The following is a 22,392-nucleotide window of genomic DNA, read 5'->3' on the forward strand; positions in this document are numbered from 1 at the left end:
CTGGACATAACTGTCCAGGGGTCCTTTACCTCTTACCTTTACCTACCTTTTGTGTACAAATAAATGTGGTTGATTCGTTACCTTGTTATTATAGACCTCTGGTAAGGGAACCTAATATGCAGGAACAGGAGAGTAAAAGCAAGTTAAGAAACCCCAGTTTGGTCCAAGGTGCAAAGGACATAATTCTCATGAACATGTGTTGGCGTGCCAGGCAGTGTCTCCTTGTTATTCAGGTGAACAGCAGTTGTGGGCTGGTACATTGGCCAGTTTCTCTCTCCTTCAGCATCAGCATGACATCACAATGGCCTGTGTCTCTCCTTCTGGTTGGACGCATCCGTGTGAGAACACAGTGGCCAGTCTGTGAAATAGGCAGCATCAGCATGAGATCACAGTGGCCAGTTTTTCTCCCTCGGGTGGCTAGCATGGGCCACAGTGGGCAGCCCCTGTCCTTCAGGTAGGGAGCATCATCTTGTGGGGAGAGGCATTCATTCGTCTTCATTCCTCTTCCACTCAGGCAGGCAGTAGCATGTGGGCAGAATATTTATTTCTCTTGCGGAAGCTGCTAAAAGCAGGTACATGTCAACACAATCTCTTTCTCAGTGAGGTGGGCTTAGTTGGGAGCAGATGGTGGACCCCGTATGATCTTCACATAGTGAGGTGGTCAGCTGAAGTATGAGTGTAGTGGTCATCTCACCAAAATGGGCAGCAGCATGCAGACAGAGAAGCAGCAGGCAAGGCAAAGAGCAGGCAAGTAGGCAATCCATCTATTACAGGGCCTCTCTACTTACAGGAAGTTGATGTGGGTGGTGCTGTGGTCTAAACCACTGAGCGCCTCGTGCTTGCTGATTGTGAGGTTGGCAGTTCAAGTCCATGCGACGGGGTGAGCTCCTGTTGTTCTGTCCCAGCTCCTGCCAACCAAGCAGTTCAAAAGCATACCAGTGCAAGTAGATAAATAGGTACCATTGTGGTGAGGAGGTAAACGACATTTCTGTGTGCTCTGGCTTCAGTCACAGTGTCCCATTGCACCAGAAGTGGTTTAGTCATGCTGGCCACATGACCTAGAAAGCTGTCTGCGGACAAACGCCGGCTCCCTTGGCCTGAAAAGCGAGATGAGCACCACGCCCCATAGTTGCCTTTGATTGGACTTAACTGTCCTGGGGTCCTTTAACTTTAGAGAGAGAGAGAGAGAGAGAGAGAGAGAGAGAGAGAGAGAGAACGGCCTCGGTCCTGTATACCTGAAGGAGCGTCTCCACCCCCATCGTTCAGCCCGGACACTGAGATCCAGCGCCGAGGGCCTTCTGGCGGTTCCCTCATTGTGAGAAGTGAGGCTACAGGGAACCAGACAGAGGGCCTTCTCGGTAGTGGCGCCCGCCCTGTGGAACGCCCTCCCACCAGATGTCGAAGAGATAAACAACTACCTGACATTCAGAAGACATCTTAAGGCAGCCCTGTTCAGGGAAGTTTTTAATATTTAACACTGTACTGTTTTTAACACTTGATTGGGAGCCGCCCAGAGTAGCTGGGGAAACTCAGCCAGATGGGTGGGGTATAAATAATAAATAATGATGATGATGATGATGAATGAACTTCAGATACTGGGGCGCAACAGAAGGAATGGGTTTCAAAGAACTGATGACTGATGGCAAAACTTATAGATGGCTGGCATCCATCCGACTCGAGAGACAATGGAGTGCGCTTCTGGGGGTGAAGTCAAACCACTGCGTTCCCCACTCCAGGACACAAGCCTGGGCAGGTGTACAGAGCTCCTGGGCTGCCCAGATGACAAGACTCGCCCCGGCCTCGCTGATGTGCTCTAAAGGAAAGCAGAGCAATACGGTTGGCACCAGCCTTGGCTACGTCAGTGGGTAGACTTGAGATGCAACAGAATGAATGTGTTTCCAAGAATTGGTGGCAAAGCTCATGAGCGAAACCTAAATAGACATCGGAACAAAGTGAACAAAGTTAAATGCTTTGTACTGAGTCAGACCACGGATCTATCTAGTTCAGTGTTATCTACACTGATTGGTAGCAGATCTCCAGTTTCAGAGAGTGGATGTTCCCAGTCCAGCTGAAATGCCAGAGACTGAGCCTGGGACATTCTGCTAATAATAATAATAATAATAATAATAATAATAATAATAATAATTATACCCCACCCATCTGGCTGAGTTTCCCCAGCCACTCTGGGCGGTTCCCAATCAAGTGTTAAAAACAATACAGCATTCAATATTAAAAACTTCCCTAAACAGGGCTGCCTTCAGATGTCATTTAAAGATAGGATAGCTGCTTATTTCCTTCACATCTGAAGGAAGGGTGTTCCACAGAGTGGGCGCCACTACCAAGAAGGCCCTCTGTCTGGTTCCTTGTAACCTCACTTCTCGCAGTGAGTGAACTGCCATAAGGCCCTCGGCACTGGATCTCAGTGTCTGGGCTGAACGATGGGGGTGGAGACACTCCTTCAGGTATACAGGACCGAGGCCGTTTAGGGCTTTAAATGACACTTTGAACTGTGCTTGGAAACGTATTGGGAGCCAATGCAGATCTCTCAGGACTGGTGTTATGTGGTCCTGGCAGCCACTCCCAGTCACCAGTCTAGCTGCCGCATTCTGGATTAATTGCAGTTTCTGGGTCACCTTCAAAGGTGGCCCCACATAGAGTGTGTTGCAGTAGTCCAAGCAGGAGATAACTAGAGCATGCACCACTCTGGCGAGACACAATATAAAGCAGAACTGCACTACTACAGTCCTTTCCCTGACACAATTCCACCGGTGAGCTTTCTTGGCAAATTGGTATGTACGGTTGTTGATGGTTTTTATATTATTTTTGTTGTAAAAATGTGTGAGATTACGATATTGTATTTGTTTGCATTACCTAGAGTTTGTACTACTGATGAAGCCCAGGATGGCGAAACAAGGCTAATATTCCGGAAATCCTTGTCTTAGACTCTGTGAAAGGATTCTGTGGAACTGTATCAACCTTTTGTGTGGATTGTTGGACTCTATAAACAGACAGGTGGAATAGACACTTACACATATATAGTGGTACCTCGGGTTACATACGCTTCAAGTTACATATGCTTCAGGTTACAGACTCTGCTAACCCAGAAATAGTGCTTCAGGTTAAGAACTTTGCTTCAGGATGAGAACAGAAATATTGCTCCGGCGGCACGGCAGCAGCAGGAGGCCCCATTAGCTAAAGTGGTGCTTCAGGTTAAGAACAGTTTCAGGTTAAGAACGGACCTCCGGAACAAATTAAGTACTTAACCCGAGGTACCACTGTATGGACCTTATGCATGAACTGATTAGAGAATGAACTGATCCACTGGGTCTCCCGCTTTTTTCGTTGAACTTTATGAGCTACTTCTGTTGATATCTACAATTTAATACAATGAATAGTATACCTTATTTATTCAAATGTGCAGCCAGTTACGTCTTGTGTGTCTATATTAGTTGAGATTTCTGCATAGTAGGGGGCTGTATGCTTGGGGTCCCTTCCAACTCTACGATTCCAGATCATATCCCAGATCAGTACGGTCTCTTCTGATCTCTTTGGTCTACCCTGACGCTCCCCATTATCACAACCAGGAGCTGTGCACACAAACTGGATGAGATTATTCTGCAAAGCGGTGGGCAAGGGGCACTGAACTTCGCTCGTGGGGTCCTTCCATCAGGGCTTTCTTTTGAGTTTAAGGTGTGTTTCCTGCCTCTAAGGATCTTGTAATCTAAAGTGCGAAAGCAAAGCAAACTGTTAATAATTAAAGAGCCTTCAGGCCTTTTACTTGGATTGAGGCGGGGGCTCAGAGACCATTCTATTTTTAAAGTGCCCATATAATGCTTGCTCTAGCAATATTGCCCTACAGGGCTTTGAGCTGAAGTTTTTATCAGACAGATGGTGGGAAGAGTGAAATTGAGAGTAGGTGGCAAATAACATGGTCTGTCTTGCTGAGATGCCATCTCCTCTGGCAGCTGCGGTAGTCCTGTTCTCACTGCAGGAGTCTCTGCCTTAAATTCAGCCAACGGAGATGGGGTTTGGGAAGTGCTGTCCCAAGGGGTTTTACCAGTGGCGTAGCATGGGGTGGGGTACAGGGGCAGTTGCCCCAGGCACAGAATTCTTAGGTGTGCAAAATTTGCCTCAATCCAGCTGCGCTCTTTCGTTTCTGGGCTCCGTTGAAAACAGCTTCTCCATGCAAACCAGGAAAGCATGTTCTCTTTCATGGAGAGCACGTATTGCGGTGGGGTCTCACAGGCCACCCCTCTGTTGCTGGGCAGGTTAGTATGGATGACCATCCACAGTGATTGGGCGGTTGGGTTACTGGGCAGATTTTGGTGTTGCCATTTAGGGGGATGGACGACTGGGCTCTTTTGCTGCATGCATCGGATCACCCGCCTATCTTCCCTAATTTAGGGCTATTGCGTTGACCTTGCTATACCTGTCATGGGGTCATCTGCTTTTGGGGCAGGGGTCTGGTAGGAATTTTGTCCATTTGGCTGGAGCCATTTGGTTTTTGCCTACTGCGTAGCAAATCGCCACAACTTGTAAGGTTGCCGTTAGGCATTGGTTAAAAAATTGGATGGTGGAGGGGTGAAGATTGGCAGTGCCTGCCCCTCCAATGCTGCTGTGGAAAGGGAATTCCATTAAAGGAATCCAGGGGCTTGCCATTCTTTCGTCCGTACCCCTGGGGATGAGGGCCTGGTGCCCGGCTCCATGCTCTCCCCAATATTGTTTTCTCTTACTGGCTTTCGCTGGAATCCGGAAGTCAGTTCTGTCCCAGGGTGGGGGACAGATAGTCATAACCAATGCCTAAGCAACCACTCACATTTATGTATTTTAATAAAGTTGTGGCCAGAATTATGCCAAAAACCTTAAACAAAAATTATGTGTGAATTGTGAATTATTTAGGGGTGGCTTGGGCACCTTGACATGCAAGTGACCTCTCCAGACAACAGAACAGCTCTTCTTTTCTTATCTCTGTGGCTGTGATCTCCTGGGTGACGCGGAAGCTGTTAGGAAGTTGAATGTTCATGCGTACTCCATTTCCTTTCCTCCCCACTCCATGTGGCCCCAGGCGCTGGCAACCCATAATGGATGTAGTCAGGATTTTTGATGGGGGGGGGAGGACTTTTGTGGTAGGGGCAGAACCAATGTTTTATGAAATATACTCGGAGTCGAGTGTGAATTTCATGCTCTTTATTCAGCTCATAGTAGCAATGAATGAAACTTTCCCCAAAACATCTAGCTATATATACATTATTTACACAACGGGCCCTGTGTGATTGGGTAATTCCGGGCTGCTCCTATAGGCCAATCAGGTTGTGGATTCACATCCTCCAGAAGCCTGGTTGGCTGCTTCTGCAGGCCAGTCAGGTTGCTGATTCACTTCATCCAGGAGCCTGATTGGCTGCTCCTGCAGGCCAATCAGGCCGCTGATTCACTTCCACCTGGAGCTGGATTGGGTGGCTCCTGCGGATCAATCAGACTGCTGCATTCTGGATCCTATTGTTCTAGGATTCATCACAGTATATAACATTTTACTTGATGGGGGGGGGCAGCTGCCCCTCCTTGGCTACGCCCATGCAACCATGGGATTTACCAGTGGTTCCTTTCACTCAAGCCCTGCCTTTAACCTGCCCCACAATTAATGTCATGGGTAGGTGGGTGTAGCTTGGCTGAATTGGCCCCACGGTCCAAATGGGGAGAGCTGGCAGGCTATGTTAGTCCTATGGGATGGAGGTTTCTTACTCCTGCTTTAGAATAACTACCATATTTTTTGCTCTATAAGACTCACTTTTTCTCTCCAAAAAAGCAAGGGGAAATGTGTGTGCGTCTTATGGAGCGAATGCAGGCTGCGCAGCTATCCCAGAAGCCAGAACAGCAAGAGGGATTGCTGCTTTCACTGCGCAGTGATCCCTCTTGCTGATCTGGCTTCTGAGATTCAGAATATATTTTTTTCTTGTTTTCCTCCTCCAAAAACGTCTTGTGATCTGGTGCATCTTATAGAGCGAAAAATACGGTATATCCGAGGATCATGGATCTATGAAGAAACTGGGCCTGTGTCCAGCAACCAAGAGCCACATCTAGCGAAGTGTTTTCTCAGAGTTATGGTCAATGTTTGGTGAGGCTGTTGTTGTCCTTAGGGCAGGGGTAGGCAACCTAAGACCCAGGGACTGGATGCAGCCCAATCACCTTCTCAATCCAGCCTGCGGATGATCCGGGAATCAGTGTGTTTTTACATGAGTAGAATGTGTCCTTTTATTTAAAATGCATCTCTGGGTTATTTGTGGGGCATAGGAATTTGTTCATTTCCCCCTAAAAATATAGTCCGGCCCACCACATGGTCTGAGGGACGGTGGACTGGCCCACGGCTGAAAAAAGGTTCCTGACCCCTGCCTTAGGGCCTATCATTTATCAAAACGTTATTTCCTTCCAGATGAAAGACATAATTCAACATGCAGGTAGACTAACAATGAATACTAGCCAAATTCCATATGCTCTGTGGCAAATCCTTTAAAGAGGGGCATTGTATTGCATAGATCTACCAGGCTGGATTGCTTACTTATCCAGACAGGCCAGATAATATAAAGGTAGATAAAATATACAGATCTTTTGCTTAAGTGAATTAACGAATGCATGAGCAAAGAAAGGTACTTCCTACAATTGTATTTTGCCTGACACAACACTAGCCATGTAAGAGGTGAGCCATTAAAAATATGAATGGCTTCTTAGAAGTAGGAAGCCCTTTGAATGGCAGAAGTGTAAGAGTAAAATTAAGTACTGTAACCATTTTTTTTTAAAAAAAATGCAAAATCTGTGCTACATGAGCACAAATCACTTGCACAGAAACATGTGAAGACATGCCATCATGCAGAAACATACTGAGCTATGGATCAGAGTACACTTTAGAGAATTAGCAGTTGTGCCCAACTCTGCCTTTCTGCAAATGGAAAGGGAACTTTCATTTGCAGAGTGGTCTTTTACTTTGGATTCCCACTGCATCCTCCTCCACCCCATTCACATCCTCCAGCCCTCTGGATCAGATTCTGTGGGGACTAAGAGAGATGTCCTCTTCTCTCTTTGGCGATCACTTGTCGCCGAGTTAGATTGTCTTCCATAAACACGGTTTTAACAGTAAGTCCATAAGTGACAGTGGAGGCCAATTCTGGACCCACACGTCCTTCCACAGTGGGGACATTGGTTTCCGGGTGGAAGTTAGTTAGTTAGTTAATTAATTAATTAATTTAATTAATTTATTATTGGTACCCCGCCCATCTGGCTGGGCTTCCCCAGCCACTCTGGGCGGCTTTCAACAAAATATAAAAATACAGTAATGCATCAAACATTAAAAGCTTCCCTAAACAGAGCTGCCTTCAGATGTCTTCTAAAAGTCTGGTAGTTGACATCTAGTGGGAGGGTGTTCCACAGGGCGGGCGCCACTACCGGGAAGGCCCTCCGCCTGGTTCCCTGTAACTTGGCTTCTCGCAGCGAGGGAACCACCAGAAGGCCCTCAGCGCTGGACCTCAGTGTCCGTGTAGAACGATGGGGGAGCATGCAGCTGTCCCATACAGGGACCAATCCTGCAACCTAGGCATTACCGGCACCATGCGCTGACCAGCTGAGCTATCCAGGATGATCCCTAAAGACCCGGGACAGCCTCACCCTGACCCCTGTAGAGGTCCAAGGTGACGTCTGAATCGTCATCAGAGTTGATCATGGTGTGGATTTGCCAAGTGTGCCTTCCTCTTAGCACGTTTCTCCCTTGCGTCCTGAATTCGAGTGTCTTCAAAGCCCATGACACCTTTGGTAAAGGCTGATCTCCAACTGGAGCACTCGCAGTCCAGTGTTTCCCAGTTGTCAGTGTTTATACTACATTTTTAAAGATTTGCCTTGACACAGTCTTTAAACCTCTTTTGTTGACCACCAGCATTACTCATTCCATTTCTAAGTTCGGAATAGAGTAGTTGCTTTGGAAGACGATCATCAGGCATCCTCACAACATTGCTTCAACACTGGTGATTGGTGATTGATGTGGTGGGGGAGGAAATGGCAGACTTTGACTTACTCTTTTTGTTAGCAGAGAAGGAGCTCTTCCATTCACAGAATGCAACAACTGCAGCCCACCTAGTGTTCCTACTAACTTCATCTATGATATATCAATGAATGTCATAAAATATCTCCAAACCAAAATATATATATTGTAAGCTGCTCCAACTGAGTTTTGCATGTTGTAAATTTCTCCAGTTTTAACTTGTCTAGCCTACTTCTAATACATACACAGTCTACGTTCATTGCACATTTTATTTATCTATTCTAACTGGCATTAGGCAATATAGTGTATTTCTAACACATCACAAGTCTACCATCACATCACAGGGCAGACGGGCAGAAAGTTGGTTGCTGATCTAGATATCTCTGTGAGAGTAGGGTTTTTGTTTTTGTTTTTAAGTGAAATCTGTTTCTTCAAATCTGCATCCAGCGCTCTCGCCTCCTTTGCCAAATGAGACATTCACCGCAGCCAGCAAAGATCCTGGCCTCTCTTGGCTGGAATTCATCAGCCAAAATAGGAATGGGTCCAGGTAGCAGGTGGCCAATCCTCACGCAGACAGAATGATGCATATCAACAGGGCAAGACCCAGCTATTGACATTGGAAACCTCTTAATGCGGGAACAGTTGTCGGGGGGAGAGTTCATTCCTGGTAGCTGTGGAGTTAGTCAAGTGAAACCGAGATTTCTGCTAGCCGGTCTTCTTTCTGAATGCTTGATTATAGGAAGGCTGCCTTCTTCTGAGTTGAACCATTGGCTCACCTAGAATTGTCTAGCTGTTTAGTTGTTTAGTCGTGTCTGACTCTTCATGACCCCATGGACCAGAGCACGCCAGGCACTCCTGTCTTTCACTGCCTCCCGCAGTTTGGTCAAACTCATGCTGGTAGATTTGAGAACACTGTCCAACCATCTTGTCCTCTGTCGTCCCCTTCTCCTTGTGCCCTCCATCTTTCCCAACATCAGGGTCTTTTCCAGGGAGTCTTTTCTTCTCATGAGGTGGCCAAAGTATTGGAGCCTCCTATCTACACTAAAGGTAAAGGGACCCCTGACCATTAGGTCCAGTCGTGACCAACTCTGGGGTTGCGGCGCTCATCTCACTTTATTGGCCGAGGGAGCCGGTGTACAGCTTCTGGGTCATGTGGCCAGCATGACTAAACCACTTCTGGTGAACCAGAGCAGTGCACGGAAACGCCGGTTACCTTCCCGCCGGAGTGGTGCCTGTTTATCTACTTGCACTTTGACGTGCTTTCGAACTGCTAGGTTGGCAGGAGCAGGGACCGAGCAACAGGAGCTCACCCCGTCGCGGGGATTCGAACCGCAACCTTCTGATCAGCAAGTCCTAGGCTCTGTGGTTTAACCCACAGCACCATCCGCATCCCTTGTCTATCTACACTAGCTGGCAGCAAATGTCCAGGATTTCGGACAGGAGTCTTTTGCACCCCTGCTGAGAAAGGCCAATGATTGAGCTCAAGCTCTTTTTTCATACAGAACATGTGCTCTGTCACTGAGTTATGGTCATTCCCCAGTTATTAAGAAGAATTAAAGAAGAACTGTGCCAGTGAGTGATGTCTACTAGGAATGGGCGATATCTGGTTTCCAACAATATGATATATCATCAGCTAAAAATCATGATATACCAATACAGTGGTACCTTGGTTTAAGAACAGCTTATGAACAACTTATATTAAGGATGCTGCAAACCTGGAAGCAGGTGTTTTGGTTTGTGAACTTTGCCTTGGAAGCAGAACAAGTTTCGCTTCCTGTTCAGGGTGTTCCATTTGTAAAGTGAGTCCCCCGCTGCTATGAGAAAGCACACTTTGGTTTAAGAACGCTTTGGTTTAAGAACCAAGGTTCCACTGTAAACCAAGGTTCCACTGTATATCACGATGTCTGAAATAAGTATGTAACTATGTAGAGGTGAACAGGGTAATGTCCTGGCAACTGCTACTACTTAGTGAAACGAATACATTTTTACTTACCTTTAACATATTGATACAACTGTTATTTTATAGCACAGACCAACAAGAAGAGCAGAAATCAGGAGGGATGTGATGACTGGCTTCATGGCTTTTCCCATATCACAATTTTTTACATAGCACATGAACACATTGTGATTCATGATAGTTTGCCATGTCAAATATTACGAAACTGTTACCACAATGTGGACTTCAAACCGGTTTTGGACGATGTATTGATACATTGCCCAGCCCTAACGTCCACTACACTTGCCCATGAAGGGTCTACACAGTCATAAAGGACATTTCAAATAACAAGCCAATTGCATATAAAAACAGTTTTTTTAAAAAAACTATAAATGTGAAAAACAGTTTAAAACCTAACAAAAATCTCTACAGATACAGACTGGGGAGAAAGGTTTTAAAAAGATTGTTGAAAGAGACACATCTTTACCAGATGCTAAGAAGCAAAAAGAAGCAAACTTTCTTGGGCTTTATGATCACTGCAGATGGTGACAGCCACAAAATTAAAAGACGCCTGCTTCTTGGGAGAAAAGCAATGACAAACCTAGACAGCATCTTAAAAAGTAGAGACATCACCTTGCCAACAAAGGTCCATATAGTAAAAGCTATGGTTTTCCCAGTAGTGATGTATGGAAGTGAGAGCTGGACCATAAAGAAGGCTGATCGCCGAAGAATTGATGCTTTTGAATTATGGTGCTGGAGGAGACTCTTGAGAGTCCCATGGACTGCAAGAAGATCAAACCTATCCATTCTGAAGGAAATCAGCCCTGAGTGCTCACTGGAAGGACAGATCGTGAAGCTGAGGCTCCAATACTTTGGCCACCTCATGAGAAGAGAAGACTCCCTGGAAAAGACCCTGATGTTGGGAAAGATGGAGGGCACAAGGAGAAGGGGACGACAGAGGACGAGATGGTTGGACAGTGTTCTCGAAGCTACGAACATGAGTTTGACCAAACTGCGGGAGGCAGTGGAAGACAGGAGTGCCTGGCGTGCTGTGGTCCACGGGGTCACGAAGAGTCGGACACAACTAAATGACTAAACAACAACAACAAGAAGAAGCAAATAGAGAAGGCATCAGTCTGATACACAATGGGATATTCCACTTTCTCTGAGCAGAGAAACCTTGAGACAAAGTAGTTTACCTCAGATAAGATATTTTGTCATCTGCTAGATCTCCCCCATCTACTTCTCAGAACGGTTTATTTAGCAAAATGTATATACCGCTTGATTCTTAATAATGCCTCTAATAGTTTGAAAGCAGGTTATTAGGCCATTTTTCTATTTCATCTGCTGGAAACTTAGTAGTACTTTCTTGCGCTGCTTTCATATACTTTTTTTTTTTTTGCAAAGAAATAAAAATGCTCTCCCAGCACATCTCTTTTATTGCAGGGTCAAATTTAGCCATTCACTTGATGCATCTTAAGACGTTCCTATTCCTAGGATTATTAAGCTTTCCTTCAGATCCACGAAATGCTAGCTTCCATTCAGCCACTTAAAGAACAATGGGAGAGATTTTTCAAATATCTCTCTTCAGTCTTGCCCTTCAGACTCAAACAAATGAAATAGCTCCTGCGTGTGATCGGCTTGTCAATTCAGTTCTTACAATTCTGGTCTTTTCAAAGGTGTCATATTTTTAGTGTGAGCATTGCTAATAATAATAATAATAATTATAATCACAACACAACACTGTAGTGATTTTAAATGTTCTAAGTGCTATAACAGCCATGTAAGGTAAGACAGTGTTATATCCTGCAAATAGTGCCTGAGTTCATGGCAGTGAAGATATTTCAACCCTGTACTTCCTGATCCATCACACAGACTTTTAGGCAGCTCTTCTTATGAGTGTCAAATGCTATGTTTTTCTGTTTGTAGGAATGCTCCCCTATCATGTCTGAACCTTAACAAAGCTAGCAGCTCATGTGCCTTCTGCATTTGAGGACTTATACTGGTATGGACGCAGGTGGCACTGTGGGTTAAACCACAGAGCCTAGGACTTGCCGATCAGAAGGTCGGCGGTTCGAATCCTCACAACGGGGTGAGCTCCCGTTGCTCGGTCCCTGCTCCTGCCAACCTAGCAGTTTGAAAGCACATCAAGTGCAAGTAGATAAATAGGTACTGCTCTGGCGGGAAGGTAAACGGCGTTTCCGTGCACTGCTCTGGTTCGCCAGAAGCAGCTTAGTCATGCTGGCCACATGACCCTGAAGCTGTATGCCAGCTCCCTTAGCCAATAAAGCGAGATGAGCACCGCAACCCGAGTCGGCCACGACTGGACCTAATGGTCAGGGGTCCCTTTACCTTTACCTTTATACTGGTATGGAATCTTCCATACAGTTTTCTTTGGAAAAGATCTCTCATTTTTGCATGGAGAATTTGCTGCCTTCTGGTGTTTTCCCTGCTTGCAATAATCTTAAAATATAAAAAGCAATTGTGCCAGCAGACTTTGTAGTGTGTGTTGGGAAATAACCTGGGGAAGACTGAGTTTATCCTGAAGTCCCATGTGTGTGGGGAACTACAGCTGACCGCCTGAGTTCAAAAAAGGGGGGGGAGGGGCTTGACTCACTCTTTAGCCAAAACAGAGTTTAAAACACAGATCTATGTCGCCTTTGCAAAGCACAGAAAATATAGGTTGTTAGGCCTTTACATTTTGCAGTATTAAGTGCTCACAGTTCTTCCCTGCCCCAATCCCTCTTGGTGTGAATAGACCACACAGTTTAAATGCTTTGCTTATAGTAATCACAGGTCTCACTCATGCATTGTTCGACGCTACAGCAGAAACACAGGCAAAGAATTCTTGGTTACAGAATGAAGGAATTAGTTTCAAGCACGTGGTCTGAGTATGGCCTGGAGTCTCAAACATGGTTCCAAAAGGAGGGAGGAAGATGAAGGGAACAGGAAACAAACAATTACACCTCCCTTTTCAAAGGTAAGGGGGTGTGACCTAGCTGCACCTTCTCTAGGAATTGACCGTTCTGTGGTCCGTAAACTTTTCTTACTGGCAATTATGTACAGTTATGTTTGGCTGCATAAAATCTCCCACAGTGAGGTCCTTTATTTAGCAGTATCCTACTAAGCCCTTTCCTTTAAAGCTGTTTTGGACTTTTTTTGCCACCCCAACCATGGCATTCTGAATAAGCCCCTAATTAGTCAGGCATTCCTTGTAGGGAACTTTTTTTTCCACAAAAAGTCATGCTCAAAAAGGAACGCTTCTCAGAATCAACCATTGCCAGAATGATTTCGTGATGACATAGTAAAACAGCGTCATATCAAATATAACAAGAGACAAAAACAACAACAACATTTCAGTATTATAATCGTAACAGGATCACACCACCAACATGGCACTCCTGGCAATAGCAAAACTATCAAGCGAGCCTGAAAAGTTTGACTTTGGTCCCTCGGCAGCGGTTCTGTTGCAAAGTCTTGTGTAAGACTCTGCCCAGACTGGTTAGCGGAGAGAGATGTTCTGGTCCTGGCTTGAAGCTGCCAAGCCGACATCTGCACTAGGTGATAAGAGCACAACCTGACACAATATAATTGCACGTTTGGCACTTGGCTGCACCTGGAGAGACTCTGAGGACAACCCCCTGCTTCCCAGCTGGTCTGCCTGTCCATCAGGGTCATGTCGCAAGAAGCCGACGATGCTCCATTAGACATGTGCAGAGGAGGAGAAGCGTATCTGGAAGTGCCAGGGAGACTGGCACATGCCCAGTGGCTGGATTCCTGAAGGATTCGTAGCCAGGAGGACTGGAAGGAACGACTGCCTGGGTTTTAAAGAGGAAAAGAAGTCACCAAAAGCTACCACTTGCTCTCAGCACTCATCTTTATAACAGTAAAGTGCTATAGGAACCTAAGCAGGAGACAGAAGATGTACTCAAGTGTTGACAGGACACAGAAGAAGTGGATGCAGACGCCCATTTTCTTGACCAACTGCAGCCACTGAGTCAGTTTTTGCTGCTTAAATGCTCCTATTAGAATCCCACACTGATGTTTGGGACTTAATATGACAAAATGCATCAAGTATGCTGCCTTATAGTGTTCTTTGGTTAGACCATACATTTATAGCTTGTCCCTTTGAACCCTGGGCAGTGTGGTTTATCGTCCACAGAGCTGCAATTCCCAGCAACCTAAGAAACTATTCTTTGAGGGAAGCAATGTGCTCTAAATGTGTTTTGACTACATTTTTACATGAGCACTGCTCCACAGCATTTGATATTTTCATTTATATACATTCATTCGAAATAAAATGGGTTTATGGAGCATTCTATATCCACCCACAACGCTGATGAAGAATTCTACGAAACAGTAGTCAATATCTGGAATTACTGACATCATTGTTGAATACACAAAGCTTCACAGCTTGTCTTCCAAAATTTGGTACCTCGCTTCATTTAAAGATTTTCAGAGACTTGGAGACTAAAGATTTCATTTTGAACTTTTTATGATTTGAAGGAATTCTATAAAGATTGTCTATTACGTATGTATATGGTCATCGTGTTGCCTAGACATTGTTGACGTTGTCTTTGCAACACAGGGGTTTGCTTGGATACTAAATGTGTTTTAAGCAGAGACTGGAGAGACAAGTCAGGAGTAAGCATGGACCAACGGTATCAAATAGTATGGGAAACAGCCTTATTAGAAAAACTAACCAATAAACTGAAGCTGACATGGGGACAAATAGAATAAGATACCTTCACCCTGGTATGGCTCCCCTTTATCACATACACAGCCCAACAAGACAACGACAAGAATCCCCTGACAGCATACGAATCAGTCTGGTTGCCCTGATCCAAACACACCCACCCACCCACACACCGCTCTCTCACAAAAACAATTCTCACTACAGCCAACCAAAGACAACCAGCCACACCCTAGGCCCACCGCAACCTCTCTCACCACCAAGGAAATACAACAAGCGAATAGTAAGAGAACCCATACAAGTAATGCTGACACAAAACCCCACACATACACTAAGTAGAATAATAGAAGCATAACCATCAGACCCCACCCCCTTTTCCTTCTTCCTCTTCCGAATTGCTTAAACCAATTGATAAACCAAGAATTTATACATTGACCACCAATAACGAAACATGTTGTAGATATTTTTCCACATTTTTTATATGCTGTTTTTGTGATGCAGTGGTACCTCAGGTTACATACGCTTCAGGTTACAGACTCCGCTAACCCAGAAATAGTATCTTGGGTTAAGAACTTTGCTTCAGGATGAGAACAGAAATCGGGCGGCGGCAGCGGGAGGCCCAATTAGCTAAAGTGGTGCTTCAGGTTAAGAACAGTTTCAGGTTAAGAACGGACCTCTGGAACAAATTAAGTACTTAACTCGAGGTACCACTGTATACAAATGACATGAGAAAACTTGCTATACTTGTTTGTATAACATTATTCTTGTTTACAAAACCCAATTTTTAAAAGCGATTTGAGTGGGGTAAAGGGACCCTTGACCATTAGGTCCAGTCGTGACCAACTCTGGGGTTGCGGTGCTCACCTCGCTTTATTGGCCGAGGGAGCCGGCGTACGGCTTCCGGGTCATGTGGCCAGCATGACTAAGCCACTTCTGGTGAACCAGAGCAGCTCATGGAAACGCCGTTTACCTTCCCGCCGGAGTGGTACCTATTCATCTACTTGCACTTTGAGGTGCTTTCAAACTGCTAGGTTGGCAGGAGCAGGGACCGAGCAACGGGAGCTCACCCCGTCACGGGAATTTGAACTGCCGACCTTCTGATCGGCAAGTCCTAGGCTCTGTGGTTTAACCCACAGCGTCACTCGCTTCCCTAAAGTGGGGTATGTGCATCCATATCTATGGGATCTGGGGATAAAGGGACATATATTTTTTAAAAACTTTTTGTTATTAAATATTTTCTTGTTTTACAGAAGTATGTGTAATGTCTCTCGTATTTTTTCCACGTAACATTTTTACAAATCAGTTTCATTTGTTGAGACATTAGGGGGAAGAAAAAGGGGTGGAGGGGGGAGATGGGGGGGTCGGGTGGCGATGTTTCTATTTTGCTTAATGTATGTAGGGTTTGGTGTCAGCGTTGCTCGTGCTGTTCATTTGTGTTCCTTTGGTGGTGAGAGAGGTTGGGGATGGCCTAGGGTGTGGTTGCTTGTTTGTGATTGGCTGTGGTGATCTTTGTTTTCGTGTGTGAGTGGGGTGGGTGGGTGTTTTGGATCAGGTTAGCCATATTGATTTGTATGCTGTTGGTGGGTTATTGTCATTGTGGACATAGATCTTCTTGATCTGGAAAGATAGTGCCTCTAGGCTGCGTCTTGTGCATGCATTAAAAAGGGTGCTAAGTAGGGTTAAGAAATCGAGCATCTGAAAGGGACGACTGAGCGCACAGTGGTCCATGCCCAATCAGGTCTGGGTGTTCATTCCCACAAAGAGGTTGTTTAGTGAGGATATCTTTCCCGGCTGCAATTGCCAGGCTGATCCAAGCTGACAGCCCTGGCCATCTGCCTACAGGTGCACAAAAACAGGGCCTCGCGCACCCTGAGGCTCACAGATGAACACCATGCAAGGACCAATGGCATTGCCCTTGGCTTTGCTGGCATAAGAGGAGAGTTGGCAATCTGCCACGTGGAAGCCATCTCTGGCCTAGTTCCCCTGTTTCCTCCCCAAAATGACCCCCACGATAAGAAGCCCAGGAGAAGAAGTTCCATTGTGCCTGTTGGTTCGTTTTTAAATAAATTTTGGGTTTTGTCTGCATGAGGAAATTGACGACCGCAGCGTTATTATCCGTCATGCTGTATGTGCGTTGCTTGGCAGTGATGAAAAGTTTAAAAAGTGGAATACTTTTGCGTAAAGCGCCTTAGAAATGAAATGCACCGTCTCATTTCACTCACTCAGAAGTGCCAAGACGTTCTGTGTCAAATCAGAAATGAATGAACAACTTGCTTTTCCTCTCTCTCTCTCTCTCTCTCCCCCCCCCCCCGGCAACCTATAGTCTTTCACCCAAATATGTAAGCTCTGAAAGTGCTTTATTCTTCCTAAATGATCATTCAATTGCTTGCAGACCATATCTTTGGTAGATTTATTGCTGGCTCTTTGAAGTCGGGGGGGGGGGCGCAAACAAATGCATTTTGCATATTAACACGTAATTCTTGTTCCTGTCTGTTCAGTTTGGAAAATGGTTTGAATGCTTTTATAAAGGAAAAAATGGCTAATAAAATTGGCTGCAGCACCATTGCTTTGCAATTCTTATGAACGGTAAAGTGCTACTTACAGTCATTGATGTTAAAAGCTATTTCTAAATTATGGTGCCATTTATTATCTCTAGCGTCCAAAGTAAGTTTAAATGATGCTGATAATTCATGTTTTACCAAATTTCCCTTTTCCCCCGAGGATACCTCTGATTAACTTATGCACATTTAAGCGCTTTTTAAATTCTTCTTTTATTGCCATTATGCTCTGAGAATCTCAGCGATTCTCAAAAATGGGTAATAAACTTGAGATAAAATGCTACAGTTTTAGATCAATGCTGACATATTGCTCGGGTGATTTCTTCAGAGCTAAAGTGATGATGCTTCATATTTACAGAATATATACTATGTTATTACTGCAGGATTACCATTTTGTTCTAAGATGAAATGAGTAATTTACCAATTTATTAAACAGTTACATTTAAGTATTGCTTAGGACATTACTACAGCAATCTGTTTACTTAGCACGAGGAGTTATCATTAAAAAAACCCAGTTTACTTAGGTAAAATTTGTAATCATCATGCCCTCCATTAGCAGACTTATTTTTCTGTAAGCCTAATTGCCTGGAAATGAGTTTTTTCTTATTTACTGTGGTAAATTCTGCTAAGCCAGCTAAAAATGTCACCCTAGCATGAAGTGCTACAAAAATTAATAATACATACAGAAGGCAGTTTTAATTAGTATAATACCAAACATTAATAAAAGATTTATAGGACTGAGGCTGCTATCCTGGGCACACTTACTTGGAAGTCAGCCCTGTTGAACCTTTGTGGGATTTATTCCCGAGTAAAGCTTGCAGAGGATCATGTTCTGTGAGCCTGCAGTTCTATGCATACTTACTTGGGAAGATGCCCTATTGAGCTCAGTGGTAGCTACTTCTGAGTAAATGTGCTCTTGACTGGGCTGCACAACATACAACAGAAGTGCATAGACCTCAATCAGAGTTGGGAAAGCTCAGTGCCAAATGTAAGGAATTAATGAGAAAGAATCTCCTCCCTGGAAGAGAGGGGAGTGGTTGTGGACGGGAGCCCGAGCACCGCCCCTAGCATGGGGCATAGCCCCCTGCCTCCACCTCACATGGCTGGCACCCACGCCCCTTGGGAGGCACCCAACCAGGTGCCTCGGAGGGGGCGTGTCCAGCAGCCTTTGCTGCGGTACCAGCCTCTCCCCGGCCTCATTCTTCGCCATCGTCTCGTCGCGAGTCACCCACCCTCCACTCCCTTAGAGTCAGGGCTTAGGTTATTGGCCTTGCTATGGACCTTAGGTTGGTCGCCCTGGTTGTCTAGGGGGCCTGGTAGGAGTTTTTCCATTTGGCATTAGGCTTTTTGTTTTTTTCGCCTACCTCATAGCAATCGTCACAACTTTTGTTGTATTGGTGGGTAGGTTAGGCATTGGATAATGTGTTGTGGTGTGTCGAAGGGCTAGGTGTGGCCATCGCCTATGCCTTCAGTTTTTGGGTATTCCGTTAAAGGAATCTGGCGGTCGTGTGTTCTGTCCGATGCCTGCTTGGCGGAAGGCCATAGCACGACCCTCGGTGACATCAGGGGGGAGCCTATAGTTGGATTAGCATCAACAGGCTCCACCTACTGGTGAATAAACCCACTTGTTTTAGAGATCCAATGCCTAAGCCAATACCTTTTCACTGCTGTAATCAATAAAGTTGTGGCCTTTCCATTCCCATTAACTTTATATCATGTGTCCTTGTGTGTTCATTTCGCATCGCGGGGTCGGGTCCTCGAACCACAAATATAACAACAACAACAACAACAACACCACCACCAACAACAACACCAACAACAACAACACCAACAACAACTATTATTTATACCCTGCCCATCTGGCTGGGCTTCCCCAGCCACTCTGGGTGGCTTCGAACAAAATATTTAAATAAAGTACCGTAATGCATCAAACATTAAAAGCTTCCCTAAAAGGGGCTGCCTTCAGATGTCTTCTAAAAGTCTGGTAGTTGTTGTTCTCTTTGACATCCGGTGGGAGGGCGTTCCACAGGGCGGGTGCCACTACTGAGAAGGCCCTCTGCCTGGTTCCCTGTAACTTGGCTTCTCGCAGTGCGGGAACCGCCAGAAGGCCCTCGGTGCTGGACCTCAGTGTCCGGGTATAACGTTGGCGGTGGAGATGCTCCTTCAGATATACTGGACTGAGGCCGTTCAGGGCTTTAAAGGTCAACACCAACACTTTGAATTGTGCTCGGAAACGTACTGGAAGCCAATGTAGGTCTTTCAAGACCGGTGTTATGTGGTCTCAGCGGCCACTCCCAGTCACCAGTCTAGCTGCCGCATTCTGGATTAGTTGTAGTTTCCTGGTCACCTCAAAGGCAACCCTACATAGAGCGCATTGCAGTAGTCCAAGTGAGAGATAACCAGAGCATGCTCCACTCTGCACCAGAGAAACGGCAGCAGGGCTCTTTTTCTGCATGCATCAGAGAGGCGTGACTGGTGAGCACATCAGTGTTGAGGGGGTAGCTAGTGGGCAGAGACCCTACTCCCACTGTTGGTGCAATGTGAACAATTGGGTTAAATTACACAGTACTTGAGCTCATCCTCCACATATGGATGTCCTTGAGATAAAGGATGCCAGGTGTGCTGGGTTGCCATAGCAACACCAGCAAGTTCAAATGTATGATTTGCTGAGTCATCCATCCTCCCCATTGGTTCAGGAAATATGTCTACATGTAGAGACGGATATAATATTCTCTAGGGCATGGCTTTCGTTATGTCTTGTCCCTATCCTGCCCTGTTTGCTGTCAGGGTCTGACTCTGAATCTGTAAGAGTCAGAGGAAGAGGTTGTGGGTTTTATAGAGCAGCATTTGCTAGCATGGCGATAGTGTTAGTGAATCTCTCTGCATATATTTATCTTTACTTCAAAGACCAAGGGACATGGGTGGCGCTGTGGGTTAAACCACAGAACCTAGGGCTTGCTGATCAGAAAGTCGGCGGTTTGAATCCCCGCAACGGGGTGAGCTCCCGTTGCTCAGTCCCTGTTCCTGCCAACCAAGCAGTTCAAAAGCACGTCAAAGTGCAAGTAGATAAATAGGTACCACTCCGGCGGGAAGGTAAAAGGCGTTTCTGTGCGCTGCTCTGGTTCGCTAGAAGTGGCTTAGTCATGCTGGCCACATGACCCGGAAGCTGTACGTCGGATCCCTCGGCCAGTAAAGCGAGATGAGCACCGCAACCCCAGAGTCGGCCCCCTAATGGTCAGGGGTCCCTTTACCTTTTTACTTCAAAGACCAGAGAACTGTATGTACAGTCGTCCTTTGGAAGTCGAACGGAACCTGTTCCGGAAGTTCATTCAACTTCCAAAATGTTCGAAAACCAAATTGCGGCTTCTGATTGGCTGTGGAAGCCCCGTCGGACGTTCGGGTTCCAAAAGAACGTTTGCAAACCTGAACAATCACTTCTGGGTTTGTGGCGTCCGGGAGCCAAAACGTCCGAGTTCCAGGGCATTCGACAACCAAGGTACGACTGTAGTAGATAGCAGTGTTTAGCTTTGTTTTGTGTCTGGAGATGGTAAAACCTTTGTTGGTTTGAACTGTGTGGGAGATGATTTCCCCCCATAACTTGGGGACTCTGGAAGAAGCTGTCAGCTGGAAGCAGGAAATCCCCGAAGACTCTGCTGGGACTCCTCATGCTCTGTGAGTTGCCACCACCGAGACCATATAACACCAGTCCTGAAAGTCCTACATTGGCTCCCAGTGCGTTTCCGGGCACAATTCAATGGGTTGGTGCTGACCTTCAAAGCCCCAAACGGCCTCGGCCCAGTGTACCTGAAAGAGCACCTCCACCCCCATCATTCAGCCTGGACACTGAGGTCCAGCTCTGAGGGCCTTCTGGCGGTTCCCTCCCTGCGAGAAGTGAAGCTACAGCGAACCAGGCAGAGGGCCTTCTTGGTAGTGGCACCCGCCCTGTGGAACGCCCTCCCATCAAATTTCAAGGAAACAAACAACTCTCTGACTTTTAGAAGACATCGGAAGGCAGCCCTGTTCAGGGAAGTTTTTAATGTTTTTAATGTTTGGTGTTTTATTGGGTTTTTAATATTCTGTTGGGAGCCGCCCAGAGTGGCTGGGGAAACCCAGCCAGATGGGCAGGGTATAAGTAATAAATACTACTACTACTACTACTACTACTACTACTACTACAACTACTTACTACTACTACTAATTACTACTTGGTATTCAGGATTCTATGCACAAAAGCAGCATGCTAGAAACACCGTAAGCAGATCCAGTCAGCCTGCATCTAATCTCATAGCATGAATGTTGGAAGATTCAGGACAAGCAAACGGATGCCCTTCTCCACACAGCGTGTAAAATTAAACTGTGGGATTTGCCACCACAAAATGTAGCGATGTCTGCCTGTTTAGATGGCTTTAAAAAGGAGATTAGGCAAATTCATTGAGCACAAGGCTACCAATGTCTGCTAGCCATAATCTTGGGCATCCGCAAGAAATGTTATGCAGTGGAGCTGCAGAGTATGCCTGAAGGAGCATCTCCACCCCCATCGTTCAGCCCGGACCCTGAGGTCCAGCGCCGAGGGCCTTCTGGCGGTTCCCTCACTGCGAGAAGTGAAGTTACAGGGAACCAGGCAGAGGGCCTTCTCGGTAGTGATGTCCCACCAGATGTCAAAGAGAAAAACAACTACCAGACTTTTAGAAGACATCTGAAGGCAGACCTGTTTAGGGAAGCTTTTAATGTTTAATAGGTTATTGTATTTTAATATTCTGTTGGAAGCTGCCCAGAGTAGCTGGGGAAACCCAGCCAGATGGGCGGGGTATAAATAAATAATTATTATTATTACACCAAAAGGGGCGAGCAGGCTAATTTCTCATTAAAAGCGGTGCCGGTCCATTTTGCCTCGTTGTCCCACCTGTTGTTCTTTTTACACAGAGACGCCTTGTCACTTCCCAGTGGCCAAAGGGGTAGCTGAAAAAGGCAGGCCTGCCCCCCACAAATAGCCCTCAACCTCCCAGACAAGCCTCCAGTTATTCCCTAGTCACTGAGAGCCTCTCCTGTGTAATTTTCCTAACAAAAGCGATGTTTGGCAACTTTGCCAGGGCTTCTAAGGCAGCCTCCAGCAGTACTCCTGCATCCATTAACCTTCTCTTAGCTAACCCCCAATCTCATAATATGTATCCCCTCCCCGTTT

General features: G+C 45.8%; 1 protein-coding gene across 2 annotated transcripts in view; it reads left to right on the forward strand.

Annotated features, from left to right (window-relative positions):
• The first annotated feature begins 365 nt into the window (after positions 1 to 365).
• The window catches only part of FGF18 (fibroblast growth factor 18), a 248,047-nt gene continuing 226,020 nt past the window's right edge, over positions 366 to 22,392 (forward strand). Inside the window, exon 1 of one of the 2 annotated variants that reach the window (XM_082216520.1) lies at positions 366 to 747. In XM_082216520.1, the coding sequence (XP_082072646.1) occupies positions 673 to 747 (75 nt within the window). In that variant the 5' untranslated portion in view covers positions 366 to 672. The remainder of the gene's footprint in view (positions 748 to 22,392) is intronic. The other variant, XM_082216523.1, reaches the window with a different exon arrangement.

The sequence above is a fragment of the Podarcis vaucheri genome (assembly GCF_965113315.1).
Source record: "Podarcis vaucheri genome assembly, chromosome: 3".
NCBI lineage: Eukaryota > Metazoa > Chordata > Lepidosauria > Squamata > Lacertidae > Podarcis > Podarcis vaucheri.